The sequence below is a fragment of the Pinus tabuliformis genome, chromosome 6 (assembly GCF_031772625.1).
Source record: "Pinus tabuliformis cultivar Carrire ecotype Pingquan chromosome 6, CPIR1, whole genome shotgun sequence".
Taxonomy (NCBI): domain Eukaryota; kingdom Viridiplantae; phylum Streptophyta; class Pinopsida; order Pinales; family Pinaceae; genus Pinus; species Pinus tabuliformis.
Genome location: NC_142292.1, coordinates 1,202,306,822 through 1,202,328,156, shown reverse-complemented (window position 1 = coordinate 1,202,328,156; position 21,335 = coordinate 1,202,306,822). Strand labels below are relative to the sequence as shown.

Genomic DNA, 21,335 nt, shown 5'->3' with positions numbered 1-21,335 from the left:
CTTTTCTGTCTTTAAGCTGCTCCTGAGGAAATAAACACTTTTTTTGGTTTTCAATCAGAGACTCTCTCTGATACCATGTTAGACTTTTAAAACCAACAACTAATTCAATGAATTTTCTGGAGTGAAAAGAACTGCAACTGAACTTTCAACATACATTCATCAAATATACTGAATTTATTAACTGAACTATTTGTAGCAAAAAAACAAAATTGAATGCACAAGCACATTCAAAAATTTAACACTAGAAATTTTACCCAGGAAACCCCAACTAGGGAAAACCTGCAAACTTTTGTGTTCTTATTATGTTGAGCAAAAATCTTCAGAAATTGATTACAAGTATGAGGGAAAACTTCCCTTCACTCTACTAACCCACAACGTAATTGGTCTATGCACTTCTCTCCTACTCGTCCTGCTTGCGTGTGCACTGTACGGAATCATACAAGCCTGTACGACCCTTCTACGCAACTGAATGCGGCCCTGGCTAAAGTGTATGCTAGCTGGAAAACACTCTGAGGCTGTTTGAGCTCTCTTTATACCCTAATGCGTTAATCGGAAAACCTTAGGCATTGAACTGAACACCCTTCTCTCTGTTGAGCTGAACACACAAGTTGTCTAGTGCATAATGAGACAAGTTTGTGCCCTTTTTCCTCCTTTGAAGTTGATTTGGGTCCACCATCTCCACGAATGGCTGATATTAAATCTCAACGGATGGTCGAGATTGCTTCACTTTTTGACTATAGGAAAATTAAAATTTTCCTAAGTCAAAATAAAGAGACAAGTACAAATTGCGCCTTAGGTCCACTTGTGGGTCCCTTTGCCAAATTTAGTGCACTTCTAAATTTAGTTGAACCCTTCCTCCTCTAACTCCATTTGACAGATGGGGCTAGGATTATGGCTGCTGCTCCCTTTAGTACTAGTCTTGTTACCAACATTCAAACCATTAGTCATATTACTACCAAGGTTGTTTATGGCTTGCATGAGCTGTGTCATTTGCTGTTGTCCCTTGGCCATCTGCTGCTGTCTTTGCTCTAACAAATTAACTATTTCTGTTTGCCCATGAATTAGCACATGTAAAAGATTATTAATATCTAGTCCTTCTCATTCTTCCCTAATCCCCATGGTTGTATTGTGGTTAATTCTTTTCTTTCTGTCTGTAACGTTACTTTTATCTCTTGGAAGCATACAAGGCTCATACACTCACAAGCTGGTAAGATGCACAACTCTGATACCACTGTAATGTCTTAGGGTAATTTTTACTCTTAGGGTTAAAATAATTCACAAGATAAACTCCACTATTCTTCACAACATTCTTTCATCTTGAGGCAGATATAAAATACACAACAATGCTGTCAACAGTAGACTACACAATGCATCAATAATTCACAGTAGTTTCAAATTGATGGGGCTATTACACCCGAAACCTAGTTGTACAACATTCATAATAGTGTCATTCCTTCAATACAAATAGGGGTAGTTTTAATATGCTTGCAACAATAATTCAAACCCTACTTTACAAGATTGACTTGTAGTTTATGGAAGCTGCTCAAATTGGATCTGTTACTTTGATTGCTCCAGTGGTGCCCCAACTTGCGGTTACCTTTTGTTGTGGTCTCACACTGTTCCAAACCACCTTGACTCTGTGGCATTAAACGACTTGACCCTAACTTGTCTGCCATTGCCTCAGGGTGTCGTTCATTGCTCTACACGAATTGCAGTCTCCCTACCCTTCCACAACTACGATCATAGAAAACCCTCGTTTGATTTCCTTGTGACTACTATTAGTCATAGAAATTTGTGGTTCATTTCCGCCGCCGCTATGCAAACTCTTATGCTACTACAACTAAGACATGACCCATTGGAAAGGCCTTGCTGATTCGTCTCGCGTCACAATGCCAAATGACCATTTGTATACAAAGGCCATGTAAATCCTTATGGGCCTAAGGAATGGGACCGGCAAATGGAACCCTAATCAGAGTCTTTGCTTTTCCAAGATTGTCTGTTCAAACCCATGCTTGGTTGCTTCCAAGTGGTCCAAACTTCGCTCTGCCACACAAATATCTCTTGATTCGTTGTGCACAAGATTGGAGAAAAGACATTGCCCTAACTGAAAATTGACTCACTGATCTTCATAGTTCGTTGTTCTATGCTATAGAAAATCACAGAAGCAAACCCACAAATTCCTTTGAATGTCAAAACCAGATAATGTACTAGATAATTGATGAGAAAGATGGTTGACTAGGGTGAAATATTTCACCACCTAAATTATTAGAGACTAGCTAGGGTGGGATCACGTCCACCGAAACTAGACAAAGAAAGAAGGGGTCTTAAAACCCTCAGAGCCTCAGGTCAAGAAAAACAGAGGTAACTCAATCCAATTTGAGGATGACAAAATGATTCCAAGTCTCCTTTATAGGTTTCCTCATGGGGTTCTCTCTAATGTGAGGTGTTGCAAATGTACCCCCAATCTGGGCTTCTTGCCCTTACCACCCCAAAATTTACCCAATGTTACCCCAAACATTGGATAATTGGGTTTTCCCCCTTTATCAATGATTATAGCCTATGGGGATGGATAGGCCACTTCATCCTCCCTTGGTCAATCAATTGGTAGAGGACGTTACATCTTAGCCCATTGTATTGCTCTCATCCTTCTAGCAACAAAGACATAAGCGAATGCCAAACATTATGAGAAATCCTATCAAGGTAAATCAACTTGCTAAAGGGAAACTAAGTCAACTTGGATCACATCGATTTGCTAAGGAGGACGTATTCCCAGTTGAATGAAAATAAATTTAGTACACTGAGTTGTTAGGGAGAACGAAATTGACCAAACTCAAATCAACTAGCTAAGAAGAATGCAATCGACTTATCTCCCATTGATTTGCTAGAGAAAAAAAACATTGAGTATTCCCAATTGAGATAAAGTTGACTTGGCTCACGCTAACTTGCTAAAAAGAATGTATTCCCAAATAAAGGGAAATAAACCTGGCTCACATTAACTTGCTAAGGGGAATCGATTCCAATGGAGAATCAATTTGTTGTTGAAGGAGAAGCTTTTTGGTAGCTAGAGAGAATTGATTGTTGGAGAGAGAGTCCTATGATTCTTAATACTTTTCCAAACAAGCAACACGAACATATATGGAAGACTGGATGGCCTTGTAGCATCCTAGACAATATTAGGATGGAACTCACAACAAAAAGGAAAGTTCAATGGTCTAGTAATGAGTTCATTCTAGGTCAATGAAGAACCCACAACGAGAAAGGATGTTCTAGCAACCACCCCACCACCTTGGTAATTGGAGTTCGTAGCAAGGAAGCCACATCTCAGGTAACCCCGATGTTAGCTGAAAAAGAAAGAGGATTGGAAGTAGCGTTGGAAACCACACCATAGTCCCATAAGTTCATGAAGAGCCCCTTCGCAAACTGAGTTCTTTGCGCATTTTGATAATGAAGAGAAAAAGCTTAAGATGTGGAAGAAGAAGAATGGAAGATTCAAATAGGCAGTGTTGTAGTAGCCTGGAGTTCATTGCACAACACTTGAAGTTGCCTTCTACCTATGAAAAGGGAATGATCTTTCAACCACACAATAGAGTCATTCCTTGAGTTTTTCGTCAACATTGCGGAGCATCTAGGCATTGTTGAAGAGAAAAGGCCAAACTTCCAAAAAATCTATTCTTTTATGATTTGAAACAACTTCAATATTGAGATATTTAGGCTAAGCTTCACTTGTGGCCATGTTCTAGCCCACTACGTGGGTAGTTGTGGTTTGTTACGCACATTATTACAATTTATTGTATTTTATTATATTTTAGGGTAACGGCAACCTAGTCTCCATCTTGGGGCTAGTGCTAGTCTCCTTGGGACTAGTGCCTTGACCCTCGTAGGAGTGGTATAAATATGCCACCACCATAATTTGTAACACCATCTCATTCAAGTGAGTCTGTTCATTCTTTTTTCTAAGGGTGTACCTATACATGTGTTGCACACTCTCTTGAAATCTTATGTGTTCATTGTTAAATCGTTGTTTCATTTCAGCCTGTTTATCATCTTGGATTGGGGGATGTTAGGGAATTCACCATAGATCCTCTACCTCATGATTTTTAACATGGCATCAAAGCTAGTGTGGATTTTTCGTCCTCTATCCAATACTCTTTAAGGCCTTTTCAGATCTAAATTTAGGGTTTCAATTTGTTTCAAGCATGTTACAAATCTGAAATGAGGGTTTTCGATAACCTATTTCTTGGACTGTGGCCATTTTTTAGGGATTTTTACCCTTATATTCACCAATGGACCCCTAGATATATGTTAAATCACTTAACAATTTGTCCTATGTTATGCCAAATCAAATTTCAACATGATTAATGAATGCTAAAAATTTCCCAATCAAGAAGAATCAAGATAATGCACGCTGAAAATCAAATCTTCACTTGTTCCCACTGTTGGGTGTGGAGCCTGATTATCTTCTTTATTCAGAGGTATCACCGCATTGGACCCCAGTTCGTAAGGGGGGGTGACAACGATCTTTAGGAGCCCCCCCTGCCCCCGAAGCCAAAAATAGATGTAAAATTGCCTTGTAAAATGTTGTAACTTCGTAGTCAATCTGGGCTGTTCATTAGGCAGAGATTTGACGGTAGAAGTTATGTTTAATTTAGGGTTTTTTGCCCTAGAAGGCAACCCCTCGCTATATATGAGGGAATTGTATTGTATCTATGTAGATCTGTATTCTGAGTGAGAAAGAGAGAGGAGATTGTGTGAGAGTGAAGAGGGTATTACAACGGATCTGCTGTAGGTTCTATCTCTTCAGTTCGTTGGATAATATAAAAGGAAGGACTGGCTGTTTCTCCATGGACATAGCCCAAATTGGGTGAACCACATATATTTGTGTCTCTCTTGTTTTATGTGTTTAAATTTCTGCAATATATTTTATGTGTTCCATTGCTATGTAATATATAATTTTCTAACACTCACCGCCTAGATCGAGCTACACATCTCACTAGCATGGCTCTTCGGGTGAACGAACCCAGTGATCGAAAGGAATGGGTACTAGCAGTGACTTCCATATACCATATATTCCATAATCAGGATCTGATTTTGAAATATTCTATAGACAATGCTTTTCATGAATGTTTTGGCTCTAGATAATACTTTGTTGGGATTGACCATGGGATAATACTTTGTTGGGGTTATTAATGTTAGAATGTATATAATTTATAGATAGTATTATTTAATAAGTAAAACGTATGCATTATGTATATTATGAAGTACATTTTACATATGATAATATTTAATAAATTATTAAATATGTTTTAGTTATTATGGGATTTTTTATATTTAATCTTTATATATATGATAATTCTAACAAATTATAAAATATGATTTATATCGTGAAAATATGTGTAAGGATGAACCTAATGGCAAACCTCATCCAAACTTCATCAGGGAATCTGAATTCAAATTGAATTTTATTGTTGTTGAACTTGAACGAAAACCATGTGACATTGTCCCTAACCGTAATCTCCAAAGTGATTGACGGCCGAGATTAAGTTTCGCCTCACTTGAGATCAACGGTTGAGATTAAAACATAATCTCTAAAGTAAATCACTTCACTTTTCCTAAATTTCTTTAGCTCAATTATCCAACATAATAATTATGTGCTTTTCCTATGTTTAAACTTGAGCAAGTGTCCTAAGGAGATGTTGGGCGACTTCTGCACACCTAGACACTTAGGCCTGTGCAGAAGTACCTGCCCGAGCTACAAATATCAATGTCTGTTATGTCACAATATCCAGTACTGGAGAAGAGTTTGGAAAGTAATAAATTGTTAAAACCCACATGTAACTGCTTTAACTTGCATGGTGAGTTAACTGGTACCAAGTATTATATGCAGGATTTATACACCAAACTGAAGCAATATATCCCCTATTCTAATGCCAGGATGAATATGGCAGCAGTCATTGCATACATGCTTAACTTGATCGCCAATTTCCAGATAATTGGCATGCAATCACTCAATTGTTTAATGTAAATTTGTAATCTTCTTACTGTTAGGATGAAGCAAATGAGTCAAACTGATGTAAGCATTATTTATACTATGCACAGAAGATTGCAGATTAATGTTTGGGGGAAATTTGACTTGTCAAATTTATTTTTTACCTGCAAAATTTTTCTCTTTAAAAATTTGTTATAGTAGCCAAGGATACTCATGGTTTGCTTGTATTCTGTTTCTGCTTAGAGGATATCCTTTGTCTATTGTTGCAGTGCTTCTGTGGTAATGGCATATTTGATGAAAACGGAACGGCTGTCCCAAGAAGGTGTGCATATCCTTGGTCTATATTATTTAGTATTTGGGTAGTCATATTTGGTAAACTTTCCTGCTTTTGACTAATTGTCATTTACAAACAAAATTAACATATCTTTTCCTGTTGCAAATTGAGAAAGACAAGTGTCTGTGGTTTGAACTTTGTAGTATGTACATTTGTCGGTCTGGACTCTGATAGCGTTTCCTGATTATTTCTTGCAGATGCACTTGAATCTCTAAGAGAACGAAATGAGTTTGTTTGTCCGAATGATGGCTTCTTGGAACAGGTCAGTTCAAACTTCACTTTTCTTAGGCTTTTTATAATTTGGGGCTCAAGAACTTTTGCAGATGCTTGCTATTTTTGGTAACATGATGAAAATGAAAGATAATCTGCTCATGCTGTCTTTGCAGTTGAAAATGTTTGAAGATATGGATTTTCAGGTTGACCACACTTGTTCCATATACAAAAAGTTTCACTTGAAAATCTTAGGTAGGTAAAGAGTCCATCTTTTTAATTTGGCTTGGTATATAAGAATCCACTTAAATAGTAATTCAAGTCGTTTGCTTTGATCACGCACAGGTAATAGTTATAAACTATGCCACATCATGCTGATCTGTTTTCATTGCTCATGAAATTAAAGCTGATTCCAGGAATGTGTTTAGAAATAGTATGCACTCTCATTTCTATCTGGCTTAATAGTAAAAGCCTATATAAATCCCCTATTTGAATGTAGTATGCCCAAAATTTTTAGATGGCCAGTTATTGCAGACAGTGAAGTTTTTGATGAGCAACAAGAGGTTAAATTGTATATTTTCTGATTACTATTTGGGTGGAGTCCTCTATGTATACATAATTAGAGCATGGTCCTTGTTTACATGATGAACACATGTTAAAATAATATGGACCTAGATTGCATGGAAAGGAATACAGATTTGTTGTTTTTTCTGAATTTAGGATTCAGATATGGGGAAATGACACATATATATGTGTGTGAATATTTAAAAAAAAATGGAAAGCTGCCATCTTATGAAAAATAAACCTAGAAATAAGCACATCCCACCCTCCCACACTTAAGTGAAGAATGGGATTGCTAGTACCTCAACAATGTCATTACAATGATCTGTGTGAAGGCTACACCAATAATACTCCACTTGAATGCCACAATCAATAATTGACGCAACATCCAATATCATTAGCAACATCTGGCAAACCCCATGCAGGGGAGAAGCAGTTCCACCGGGGTTTGAATTTGGGTCATTGTCACAACAACTGCTCCAATTTGGTGCTTGACCACAACACGATGGGCCATTTCTGCCTGTGTAGTATACTTAGTCACCATGTTCGTGTTCATGTTTGAGTTGGACGACTTTGAAATTCAAATAAAGTTCGACACTTAGAATTTTGGTGATAAAGTTCGGCAATATTTTCGACATACTAGGAATTTGAATAATAATAATAATAGAAGTTTAAACACATGGTAGAAATGTAAATAAACCTTGAATCTTTAACGAGAAGCAATAGATTAAGAGGATAACAATTGCTCTTTATAAAGCTGCAAAAATTTAACAAACTATTTTTCTGGTTATAATTTGTGCATGTTGCTATATATAAATATGTATATGATTAATTAATTAATTATATAATCTATAATTTTAATATATATAAAATAATAAATATATTACTTTTAAATATAATTTTCATATATATAATTTATATAACATTAATTTAATTTTATTAATTATAACTATGATATCGATATAAACTATGAAATTGTCATGCCCAATAAAGTAACTAAACCGTATTCCTCTAACTGATAACTATGTTACAATTAACAGTATTGCTATCAGCGCTAATCAGAGACATTTCTTGGTGCAAGTTATCTTGGTCCTCAACTCGAATCACATCACAGTCATTTTTGGACCAACATGCAAGCTGCAACCAGACCATGCTGACATAATGAGTAACAGGCGAACTGTCCATGCACTAGTATGTAGAAGCATACAGGCCATGAAAACCATTTCTCCAATATATTACACAGCTGGCAACACAGGGAACTTGGAGATTGTAAAAAGTATAGAATGATCACTCAGGCAAAGTAAATCGGCCGAACTTAATCGAATTTATCAGATGCTAGATGCTTACCCAATCCTCCATTCTTTCTTCACAATACAAAGACAAGAATGATGTGTCCATCTCTCCCTCTTAACTAGGGAAGAAATGCCCATTCCTATAGAAGGAATGTACCCAAGCTCTCTCCTATCCAGGGATTTGTCCAAGCTCCCTCTTAACTAGGGACTTGTTTCCAACAACTTTCTGCTCTTTGGTGGAGATCATGGTACCTTCAGCTGCTTGTGGAGCTCCTCCTTTCGATGTCATGAATTTCATCTTCATCATTAAGGAACTTTCATCTTTTGTAGGGAAACGACCATCCATCACTTTCCTTTACAAATCATATCAGTCATGTTGTTAGGGTCCCACCCTAACCCCCTTATTTATGTAATGGGGTCGAGTCATAGTCAAGAGTCAATAAAGCCCATATTAATAATTGTAAGTGGTTAACCCACAATTAATGACGGGACCACAGCTAGTTGCAAATGGGCCGTAGTATTAGATAGATGGTATTAATAAAACCCATGGTATTGATCTTTGGTATTGCATGTATGAGTCATATATAAAGGATAGAGACTCCCTGCGAGGAGCATCTTGTCTTATTTTTGAATCGAGCTCTGCTCTATTGGAGGTTGCCCCCTCGAAGAGGCCAGTGAACATTGCTTTCTGAATAATAAAATATTTGCTGTGTCTCTCATTAATCTATGTTCTGGGTATCTTTCTTTGCATATTCTGTATTTGGGTATCTTTTTGCAGGTTAAGAGCATAACAAGTGGTATCAGAGCACTTTCCAGGGCCGGTGGGATCTCCATTTCTTAGCAAATTTTTTTTTTGGCTAGAGACGTGTTCCGACGTCTTTAAACCACGGGATCTGTCGTTGAGCGCATAAACCTGCGGATTTGGGGAGGCATGCACGCAGGAAATACAAGAGGTGGTCACGCTTGTTGGACTCCCTTGTAACCCCTGTGGGTACCCCTTCGAGTAGTAGCGCATTAGATAGAACCGCGTACGGACTGTCTTCCAAGTACCTTCTGGGTATATCGGAAGCCCCTTAGCTCCTCTACAACCTCGCCATAGATAAACTGTCGGCCGTCTTGCTGCTACAGTACACCGAGAACAACACTCGGAGAGATTACTCGCCCGTACGATAGGGTAGTCGGGTTGTACGGCTAAGGGTACGGTTGATCCTCCTTAGTTAGAGCCCTGAAACATTGGGCCGAGTACTACTGCCAGACCCTTATGTATATTGCGATCTGTAGCACCTGACACTCCTCGAGACCATAGTTCCCTTTTCTATCTTGGGATCACGCATCATCTCTGCCAGATCCGCTCGTGCAAAGGGGTACAGCAGCAGCAGACATCAGTCCCGCAGTTCCGGGTTAGCAGACCAGCCATTCCGATCTATTCGATCCATCAGATCCGCAGCAGCAGTCTGTTCCGCCACCCAGAGCTATCCGATCCGCCATTCAGATCTCTCAGATCCACCAGATCTGAGTAGTTGTGTGGGGTTCCTATACCTGGGCATAATTTTCGCAGGGCTTTTGGCAGCATTTACATTTTGAGGATTTGGCGACTGCAGTATTCATAAGGAAGGAGTAAAACTCCGTTAGGAGTTTTCAGAAAAAAAAAAAAAATTGAGATCTCCCGGGGTGCTTATTGGTGATCTAGCCCATCAGAATCAGGACGACGAGCTGAGCACGGTGGTACCATTCAATTCTTACCGAGATTTTTTTTTTGGGCGGTCCCAAATCTCAAGAACATTTGATCGGTGCATGGTAGAAACTAGAGCTCAAGCTATGGCCAATGAAAGGTGGCAATGGTGGGAATGGCATCAACGTTGCAATGGACCTTTTCGGGCTTGGACCAAATTCAAAAAAGCTCTTACAAACCGCTTTGACCAGGAATCTTCTTTTCTGGGTCCTCTTACTAAGCTTCGACAGACTGGCACAGTGGATGAATATATTACAGCCTTTGAAGCCTTAGCCTTCCGCACTTGGGGTCTCTCAGATGTGTTCTACACGGAATGTTTTATCAGCGGTCTTAAAGAAGCCATCAAAGCCCAAGTCCTACTGCACCACCCTCCCACATGGACGGAGGCTTGCAAGGTAGCTCGTAACGTGGAACGTGCATTAGCAGCCCAGTACAGTCGCCCAAATTTCTTCGCTAAAGGTCGTCCCCCACAGGCTCACAACACGACTCAAACACTTAAGGTCCAAAAGGTGTCACCTGCGGAAATGGCCGAAAGAAGAAAGCAAGGATTATGTTACTACTGTGATGAAAAATACTCCCCAGGTCATAAATGCAAGGAGCCCAAATTTTTTCAAATTGATGCCACTGACTACAGCTCAACAGAGGAAGATCCACCACTTGAGGAACATGAGGCGCTAGAAGAGGACAACCAAAAGGACAATGTCTCTGACGAACCAGTTATTTCGCTGCATGCTTTGGCAGGGATTTCTTCACCTCAAACTCTCAAAATTAGAGGTTTTATTAAACATCGCCCAGTAGTAGTCTTGATTGATAGTGGAAGTACACATAATTTCATCCATCAAAAAGTCGCGGAAGCAGTGCATTGTTTTGTACGAGCAGTTTCTAACTTCCAAGTCCAAATTGCACATGGGGGCACAATGAAATGTGAAGGCCGCTGTGAAAATGTCAAACTTCAAATAGGGGATTATCAGTTGAAAACCCACATGTTTGTCATACACATGGGAGGATGCGACATTGTCCTTGGCATTGAATGGCTCCGCACTCTTGGGCCAATCACAATGGATTTCCAGGAGTTATATATGAGTTTTAAGCAGAACAACTCCACACATACCCTCCGTGGACTCCAGGCGGGAGCTCCCTCTATCATCAGCTCGCATAGGATGGAAAAATTGCTAAAAAAGGGCCATCATGGAGTTATAGCTCAATTTAATGCCATCCAGGCAGTCGAAACCAAGTCTCTGCTGATTCATCCTAAGGTGCAACAGATTTTAAATAACCATCTGCTGGTCTTTGACAAGCCTCTTGAGCTTCCACCCTCGAGAGGGGAACGTGATCATAGCATCACCTTGGTTCCAGGGGCCCAACCCCCAAATGTGCGCCCATACAGATATCTGTTCACCCAAAAGAATGAAATAGAAAAAATAATCAAGGAACTTTTGGAAGCAGGTGTCATTCGTCCCAACATTAGTCCTTATTCATCACCGGTGGTCATGGTGCTCAAGAAAGATTGGGAGTGACGGATGTGTCCAGACTTCAGGGCCCTCAATAAGTTGACAGTCAAAGATAAATTTCCCATCCCAGTGGTTGACGATTTGCTGGGGAGTGATGGATGTGTCCAGACTTCAGGGCCCTCAATAAGTTGACAGTCAAAGATAAATTTCCCATCCCAGTGGTTGACGATTTGCTGGATGAACTCAATGGGGCTCAATTCTTCACTAAGCTGGATCTTCGCTCGGGCTACCACCAAATTCGCATGAAGGAAGTCGACATTCCAAAGACTGCTTTCAGAACTCATGAAGGCCATTATGAATTCCTGGTCATGCCATTCGGTCTTTGTAATGCCCCCTCTACTTTTTAGAGCCTTATGAACCACATTCTCAAACCATATCTCAGGAAATTTGTCCCTGTCTTCTTTGATGACATCCTCATCTATAGTTGCACTTGGGCCGCACATCTTCAGCATGTAGATCTACTCTTGCAACTGCTCCGCAAGCATAAATTATTTGTCAAGATGTCCAAGTGTTCGTTTGGCATGGAAGAAGTCGAGTATTTGGGCCACATTGTGGGGCGTGAAGGTGTCAAGGTGGACCCCAAAAAGATCCAGGCAATGCAGGATTGGCCTCAACCTAAGACCTTGAAGAGCTTGAGAGGATTTTTGGGTCTCACAGGCTATTATCGTAAATTTGTCCGCAACTATGGTCGCATAGCAAAGCCCCTCACTCAACTCCTGAAGAAAAATTCATTCTTCTGGAATGAGGAAGCACAACAGGCATTTACAACTCTCAAAAATGCCATGTGTTCCACTCCAGTCTTAGCACTACCTGACTTCACCAAATCTTTTGTCATTGAATGTGATGCTTCAGGTACAGGTATTGGGGCAGTCTTAATGCAGGAAGGGCGACCTTTGGGCTTCACAAGCCAACAACTAAGTGGGAAGAATATGGGCCAATCTACCTACGAGAAGGAAATGATGGCCATCTTACATGCAGTAGAGACCTGGCGACCTTACTTATTGGGGCGACGTTTCCAAATCCGCACAGATCATCACAGTCTTAAATATTTTTTGGAGCAACGCCTATCCTCCCCACAACAAAATAAATGGCTCGCAAAAATGCTGGGATATGATTATGAGATCATTTACAAGAAAGGGAAAGACAATAGTGTCGCAGATGCATTATCTCGCCAATTTGAGGAGGAAAGTACTCTGCTAGCAATTTCCCTCCCCATTCCAGAATGGATTGAAGAGGCTCGCAGGGAATGAGTTTCACATCCCGGACTCTCCCAACTCATTTCTCAATTGCAGGTAGATCCAAATTCCACCAAGGGCTACTCGTGGCAGGAAGAGATTCTTCGCTACAAGGACAGAGTCGTAATATCACCCACATCCACCCTCAAAAGTCGCATTTTGGCAGAATTGCACTCATCCCCCATTGCAGGACATTCAGGCTTTCAGAAGACGTATGCTCGCACCAGAAGATCATTTTTTTGGACAGGCATGAAAAAGGACATCTTTACTTTCGTAGCAGAATGCGATGTCTGTCAACGCCACAAAGGGAGACCGTCAACACACCAGGAACATTACAACCGTTGCCCATCCCGACATCAATTTGGACGGAGGTTTCTATGGATTTCATTACAAGTCTTCCAAAGTCAGGAAACAAGTCAGTCATCATGGTGGTTGTGGACAGACTTTCGAAGTATGCTCATTTCTGCACCCTACCCCACCCGTTTACTCCAACTTTGGTCGCTCAATCTTTCATGGATCAGATCTTCAAATTGCATGGCATGCCCACTTCTATTGTGTCCAATCGCGACCCGATCTTCACCAGTAATTTTTGGCAGGAACTCTTCAGGATACAAGGCACTCAACTAAAACTCAGTACTTCCTATCATCCGCAAACGGATAGTCAAACTGAAACTGTCAACAAATGTCTGGAAACCTACCTTAGGTGTTTCACTTCAGAAAAGCAACATCTTTGGGTACAGTGGTTACCTCTGGCTAAATGGTGGTATAACACCAACTATCATGCCACCACCAAAATAACTCACTATGAAGCAGTATATGGTCAACTCCCTCCTTCCCCTACTTCTTATATCAAGGGGTGCTCAAAAGTACAAGCAGTGGATCAACTCCTACAACACCGCGCAACCTTGCTCGCCCATCTTAGAGAGAATCTCCATCAAGCTCAAAACCGCATGAAGCAACAGGTAGACCAGCGTCGCTTAGAGCGCCAATTGCAAGAAGGGGATCAGGTCTTTTTGAGGCTGCAACCATATAAGCAAACATCACTCAAAGACAAGGGTTGTCAGAAACTATCTCCAAAATTCTATGGACCATATCAAGTACTTCAGCGCATTGGAGAAGTGGCTTACAAGTTGGCTTTGCCACCACGGCAAAAATCCATCCAGTTTTCCATGTCTCATGCCTCAAGAAAGTGATTGGGAACAATTGCAGAATTCAAACCAGTCTACCTGAATTAGACGAAGAAGGGTCAATCTGGCTCCAACCTGAACAGGTCTTAGACACACGAGACAGGCACCTGCAGGGCCGCATGATTAGGGAAGTCCTCGTCAAGTGGAAAGACACCTCTCCGGAAGATGCAACTTGGGAACCAGCCACTATTCTTCAGCAGTTTCCGCAGCTTCAGCCTTGAGGACAAGGCTAGTCTTAAGGGGGAGGGCATGTTAGGGTCCCACCCTAACCCCCTTATTTATGTAATGGGATCGAGTTATAGTCAAGAGTCAATAAAGCCCATATTAATAATTGTAAGTGGTTAACCCGCAATTAATGACGGGATCACAGTTAGTTGCAAATGGGCTGTAGTATTAGATAGATGGTATTAATAAAACCCATGGTATTGATCCTTGGTATTGCATGTATGAGTCATATATAAAGGATAGAGACTCCCTGCGAGGAGCATCGTGTCTTATTTTTGAATCCAGCTCTGCTCTATTGGAGGTTGCCCTCTCGAAGAGGCCAGTGAACATTGCTTTTTGAATAATAAAATATTTGCTGTGTCTCTCATTAATCTATGTTCTGGGTATCTTTCTTTGCATATTCTGTATTTGGGTATCTTTTTGCAGGTTAAGAGCATAACACATGTCATCCTTCTCTTCATTGGAAAGTGATCTTCTAGTCCATACCTGACTTTTATTCATACAACTACCTCTTCCAAATCATGATTCCTTCAGGATCTTCCATCCTACTGTTGAGAAATCAATGCTAGTAGAGTTAGGGTTAGATTTCTCTTTCTTGATAATTACTTGTGAATTATGTTGGCTTATTTTACTTCTTTGTAATATTATCTTTCATCAAGCAATTACCAAATTATGTGTGTATGAAGATCACAAAAACACAAGACACGAGATGTAGGCACTCTGCCAGGGGAAAACCCCTATCTAGGGGAAACCAAGTCAAAATCTCTTCCTTCAATAGTTTTCTTGAGATTCTTCAACCTAGACACAGACCTCCTCCAACCACCAAGTCAGCCCCCTCATCCAACAATTTCGACCTAGCACTTTGACCTTGCAGCAACAACATTTTGACCTAGCAAATGGCAGCAACAGAAATTTCGACTTGACAAGAAAGACTTCGATCTCCTAGAGGAATCCACACGAGAGAGAGATAGATAACCCAACTTCGCACTCCTTTTAGCCTCCTTTCCTACTTTTCCAGCTTTTTCTTCTGGATATTGAACTTGTGTGAGAGAGAGTGAATGCTCCAAATGAATTCAATCTGCTTGTATATATAGGCTTGAGGTGAGGTCGAATTCCCTGTTTGAGGCTGGCTTGATCTCCTTGAGGTCGACTTGGTGTGGGGGTGTCCAATACCTAATTTGACTAAATAATAAATCTTTTTACATGATTCAAAAGCCAAAGAAGGGTCTCATAAAACGTACAATGACTCTAGTGACTCAATATAAATCCTAGGAGTCCATAATGGGGACTTTGACTAATAAAAGATGACCTATGCATGAAACCCATGCTTTAATATGTCATTGTAATAATAATAAAAAATTTCTTTTTCATTCTTTTGACAAGTATATTACATAATGATTCAAATACATTTATGAAGACCAAACCTAGTTACATTCTTCGACACTTCCTCTTAACTAGGAAGGTATTCATAATAACATATACAAGTACAAGGAAGATCTCAAAACATATGAACTATGAAGAGTTTAGGCACTGCAATGCATGGACTAGATTCTTGAGCAAGGCAATCTATCCAAGGTCCTCCAACAGTTTAGGCACTCACGATGCCATGGACTAGATTCCTAACCAGGGCAATCTAGCTAGGTGGGACTAAGATGCACTAAAGCTTTCAACCAGTATAGGTACCATCAAGCTTACTTGCTAAACATCAACCCAGGGATCCAGTTGCGTATCCGAGGTCAGAGTTCTATGACCAACGCCACCCTCCCTACTTTGGGATCTAGAGATCAACACATAGTGCTTGTCGGATGTCCTCCCAGGCAATGTGTCTCACACACAAAGCCTCAACACTCTTGCTAATTCCAATCGGAGAAAATCTTCCCCGATCAAACATATAGGTAACAATTCTCTCTTGTGTAACCAACATGCTATCAAACCTCTTGAGATATTTACCTATACAAACACAACCCCAATCAATAACAAACTTTTAAATGTACATAAGTAAACACAAACCTTTGGGGTCTTTCAGACAACTAGATGTTGCTTCTCAATTTATCATAGTAGGACTTTCAAATGAATCTTGACAGAAGATTCCTCAATCATACATATTCCTTTCCTACGTCACATGCAACAACATATTCTACAAACAGATCATGCTTTTCTTATCTTAGCAACCCCTCAAAATGCATTCTCCAATTTCTTCTTTCAAGGTGTCCATCATGACTATGATATGCCCTCCCTCTCAACTAGGGAGATTCCTTTCATCCAAGCTCCCTCTTAACTTAGGGAGCTCAACTTCTAACCAGTATAGGTACCATCAGGCTTACTTGCTAACCATCAACCCAGGGATCCAGGTGCATATTCGAGGTTAGAGCTCTATGACCAACGCTACCCTCCCTACTTCGGGATCTAGACATCAACACCTATTGCCAGTCAGATGTCCTCCCAGGCAATGTGTCTCACACACAAAGCCTCAACACTCTCGATAATTCCAATCGGTAGCAAATCTTCCCTGATCAATCATCAAACATATCGATAACAATTCTCTCTTGTGTAACCAACATGCTATCAAACCTCTTGAGATATTTACTTGTACAAACACAAACCCAATCAGTAACAAACATTCAAATGTACATAAGTAAACACAAACCCCCGGGGTCTTTCAGACAATTAGATGTTGCTTCTTAATTGATCACAGTAGGACGTTCAAACGTTCAAACGAATCATGACAGAAGATTCCTCAATCATACATCTTCCTTTCCTACTTCACATGCAACAACATATTCTACAAACAGATAATGCTTTTCTTATCTTAGCAATCCCTCAAAATGTATTCTACAATTTCTTCTTTCAAGGTGTCCATCGTGACTATGATATGCCCTCCCTCTCAACTAGGGAGATTCCTTTCATCCAAGCTCCCTCTTAACTTAGGGAGCTCAACTTCTTTTCTACGACATCGGAGAATCTTTCATGGCTTCCATCCTTCTTATGACCATCATCATTCATATAACTTTCTTCATCATGCTTATCATATCAACTTTACTTACGAACATCTTCACCATCTTGAAGATTATGTACCTGCATAACTTAGATAGCAAGTACAACCAAATCTATAGAAGCATGAAGTTAACTATTTCAGAATCATACAATAATGGAAGCATTAGACTTTATACATCAAATACCTAAACTTAGTTAGGTTCACAAACAACAAGAAACACATACTTTTATACTTCAACTACATGCTAGGGTTTTGTCATAAACTCTAGATTTCATCATCAAGACTTTGAGTACCTCAATCAAGATAACAACCTTCATTATATCTAGGGCTTCAATATTTCTTCCAGAGGCATGACATACCTTACTACAATATATTGCAAACCCTAGAAGCATTTCAAACAAATGCATTTAACAACTTTAGCACTCATGTTAGACTTTCACTAGGATTTAGTGCAAGATCCTAGATTTCATACATGAGTCATCAAAAACCAATCACAACTCAATTTCAGATTTCAACAATCTTTCATAAATCTCAAATTATCACATTGTCATCATATATTAGAGATTTGAACTTCTACTAAGGTTTAGTTACAAAACCCTAGAATTCACAAACACTATCATCCTAGAGAATCAAACTTCGACTAGGGCTTAGTTCCAAACCCTAAGACTTATGACCATCAATAATTAGGTCAACACATATATCTAGGATTCCATCATCATGCACAAGCATATCATAACATGTGTTAGTCAAACCCAATGACACAAATATCAATATATTAAAGTTAGACATATAACAAACTTGATTAGACTAGGGTTTTGATCGGACAAATATATACCTAGGATTTCATTTCTAGGACATTGTAAGGGTCTTGCTTGTACACCCTACAAAACCCTAATGATCTAGGGTTTTAATACATAACACAACAAACCCTAATTTACCAATACTTCAAAGGTTTGGGATTTTAGACATCACCATTCAACCCTAACAAGTTAGGGTTTTTTATAACCATACCAAAACCCCAAACATGACATCATCAAAGCATCAAACATTTTCTTTAGACTTCAACAATAACCCTTAGGGTTTCACACATTATCATTGACATACCCTTAAGTTAGGGTTTTACAAAGAACCTTTTTAGGGTTCCACAAGAATAATCAAAGATATGAGGAGGGTAGATTTATCTTAATGATGAATCACCTGATCAAGAATCTTTATGATTCAAGAGATCTAGACACAATAATGTTAGTAATGTAGAATAAATTTTCAAAACTAATGAATATACCTTTATCATGAAGAGAACAATGTTTGTGGTTTAAAGCATACCTTTGTTTCTTAACAAACCTTGTAATTCCAATGCTTTGTCTTGTGAGGTCTTCTTTATAACCCTTCAACATTTAGCAATCCTTTCTTAGACAAGGAAAAATATAGACGAAATGTTATTAGCATCTTAATACAAATACATCTTGGATAAGAAAATGCAACCAAATATAAAAAAGACAACACAAGGAGTGAGATACTTATCTTTGGAAAATGGTGAGGGTTCCCTTTCAATCCAATCTCGAGGGATACCTATAGCTTTATCAAAACAATTCAAAAAATATTTTTCCAAAGCATGTTAAACGTAGAAATCAAAAAAGGAAAGCATTTCAAAACTTAGAGTAGAAGGATATGCAAGGGATAGAGTCCCTAAGTACTCCTAGCAAATAGGTCTTTGACTTTAGGTCCTTCCATCTTGTTCTTCTTTGGTGAAACTTCTTTAGCAAAGTTTGCTTGATCCCTGCCCCTCTTTTATTCCTAGGATTATTAGGACAATCACTTCTATAGTGACCCATATTATGACAATTGTAGCATTCTATCTTGAATTCTCTGTAGACTTCTTCACTTTTCCTTTTACTAGATCCAAGACTTTATTCTCTTCGAGGATGAGATTTATCCTTTTCTTCCAAGCATTGTAATTGGATGCTCCTTCTAATTTGTTCTCTCCCTTTATTGTGTTAGACCTTGTCCTTGAAGATAGTAAGCTTCTTTTCTTATAAGTCTCCTTAAATGATCCTTTGATCAACTTCTTGAGGTTCCTTAGATTCCTTTCAATAGATCTTTAAACTGCCTTTTTCATCCTTCTTCACCTTATCTCCATTCTTTAGCTTCAATGATGTTGATCTCAGGCCATTAACAACATAACTGTTGTTGTCTCCTAATTCCACTGCATGAGAAGATGGTTCCTTTGATAGAGTGTGAAGTTGTTTACTCTTCCCTGTCATATGCCTTGATGATCCACTGTCAATAATCCATGCATTATCATCATTAAGTGAACCTGTAAGTGCAACCAAGAACCCTTGACTTTTGACCTTGTTGAATAAGTAGTAGAAGATATTCTTGATCCAACTTCTTGCAGTATTGAATCCCATTCTCATATAACTTATCATAGAGGGAGTACCCATTTCCTTCAAGCCAATGAAGTGATATTCAATCTTCCTTGACCTTATCTCTGATACCATGTTGAGAAATCAATGCTAGTAGAGTTAGGGTTAGATTTCTCTTTCTTGATAATTACTTGTGAATTATGTTGACTTCTTTTACTTCTTTGTTATATTATCTTTCATCAAGCAATTACCAAATTATGTGTGTATGGAGATCACAAAAACTCAAGACACAAGATGTAGGCACTCTACCAGGGAAAAACCTAGTCAAAATCTCTTCCTTCAATAGTTTTCTTGAGACTCTTCAACCTAGACACAAACCTCCTCCAACCACCAAGTCAACCTCCACTTCCAACAACTTTGACCTTGCAACAACAACACTTTGACCCAGCAAATGGTAGCAGCAACAGTAGCAACAATTTCGACTTGACAAGAAAGACTTCGATCTCCTAGAGGAATCCACACGAGAGAGTGATAGATAGCCCAAAATTTCGATTTTCTCTTTTTCTTCTTCTTTTCCCAACTTCACACTCCTTTAAGCCTCCTTTCCTACTTCATACTTTTCCAACCCTTTCTTCTAGATATCGAACTTGTGTGAGAGAGAGTGAATGCTTCAAATGAATTCGATCTGCTTGTATATTTGGCTTGAGGTGAGGTCGAATTGCCTTGTTTGAGGCCGACTTGGTGTGGAGGTGTCCAATACCTAATTTGACTCAATAATAAATCTTTTTACATGATTCAAAAGCCCAACAAGGATCTCATAAAATGTTCAATGACTCTAGTGATTCAATATAAATCCTAGGAGTCCACAATGGAGACTTTGACTAATAAAAGATGACCCAAGCATGAAACCCATGCTTTAATAAGTCATTGTAATAATAATAAATTTTTTCTTTTTTCATTCTTTTGACAAGTATATTACATAATGACTCAAATACATTTATGAAGACTAGTTACATTCTTCGACACCTATCACATAAGTGCTAGTTGTAGGTGATATCTACAACTCTCTTTTGGTAGCCCTGTATCAAGTTTCAACCCATCCAAATGTTGTTGAAAAATAGAAAATGAACATCAAATCAAAGTTACCTTTTGTGATAGCCTTTCATCAAGACATCTTGCTTGCTTGCAACATCAACATCCTGCACATTCATAAACACATCTCCAAGACTTCATATGTCAAGGGTCTCCTTTCTTTACAAACCTTATCAGGGTCTTTGATTCGTAAATTGCCGTGGATATTTCACTGGATAATAACGCAGCCCGATAGCCTACTAGTGGTTAATTTTGACTACATTAGCTCTTAACTAGAGTTACAATATAGACTCTTCTAGAGTCTCTTACATCATAATCACATGGCTATTCCCTTTTCCATGAATAATGGGGGCTGACGCAACATTCTCCCAAACTATAGGTGTGAAAACAGGAAGGTCAACTTATGAGTGGCATAACTTTTGCATACAGACTCTGATTGACAGCAGGCCAGATTTATATCTCGTTGTGTATGATGAGCTGTCAGTGGATCCTATGGCAGACATTCAAGGTGATGAGTCACCAGTGATGTTTCAGGATGGGGAGCACATAGAGGAGCATGAGCTAGCTGAGGAGGATGTTATACACAATATGCATGATGAGCCTTTTGTGGAG

General features: G+C 39.2%; 1 protein-coding gene across 1 annotated transcript in view; it reads left to right on the top strand.

Annotated features, from left to right (window-relative positions):
* Positions 1-21,335, top strand: part of LOC149263041 (uncharacterized) — a 115,682-nt gene that overhangs the window by 80,840 nt on the left and 13,507 nt on the right. The window contains exons 2-4 of the mRNA XM_089425667.1: positions 6,256-6,308; positions 6,518-6,582; positions 6,707-6,785. Of these exons, the coding sequence (XP_089281793.1) occupies positions 6,256-6,308; positions 6,518-6,582; positions 6,707-6,785 (197 nt within the window). The remainder of the gene's footprint in view (positions 1-6,255; positions 6,309-6,517; positions 6,583-6,706; positions 6,786-21,335) is intronic.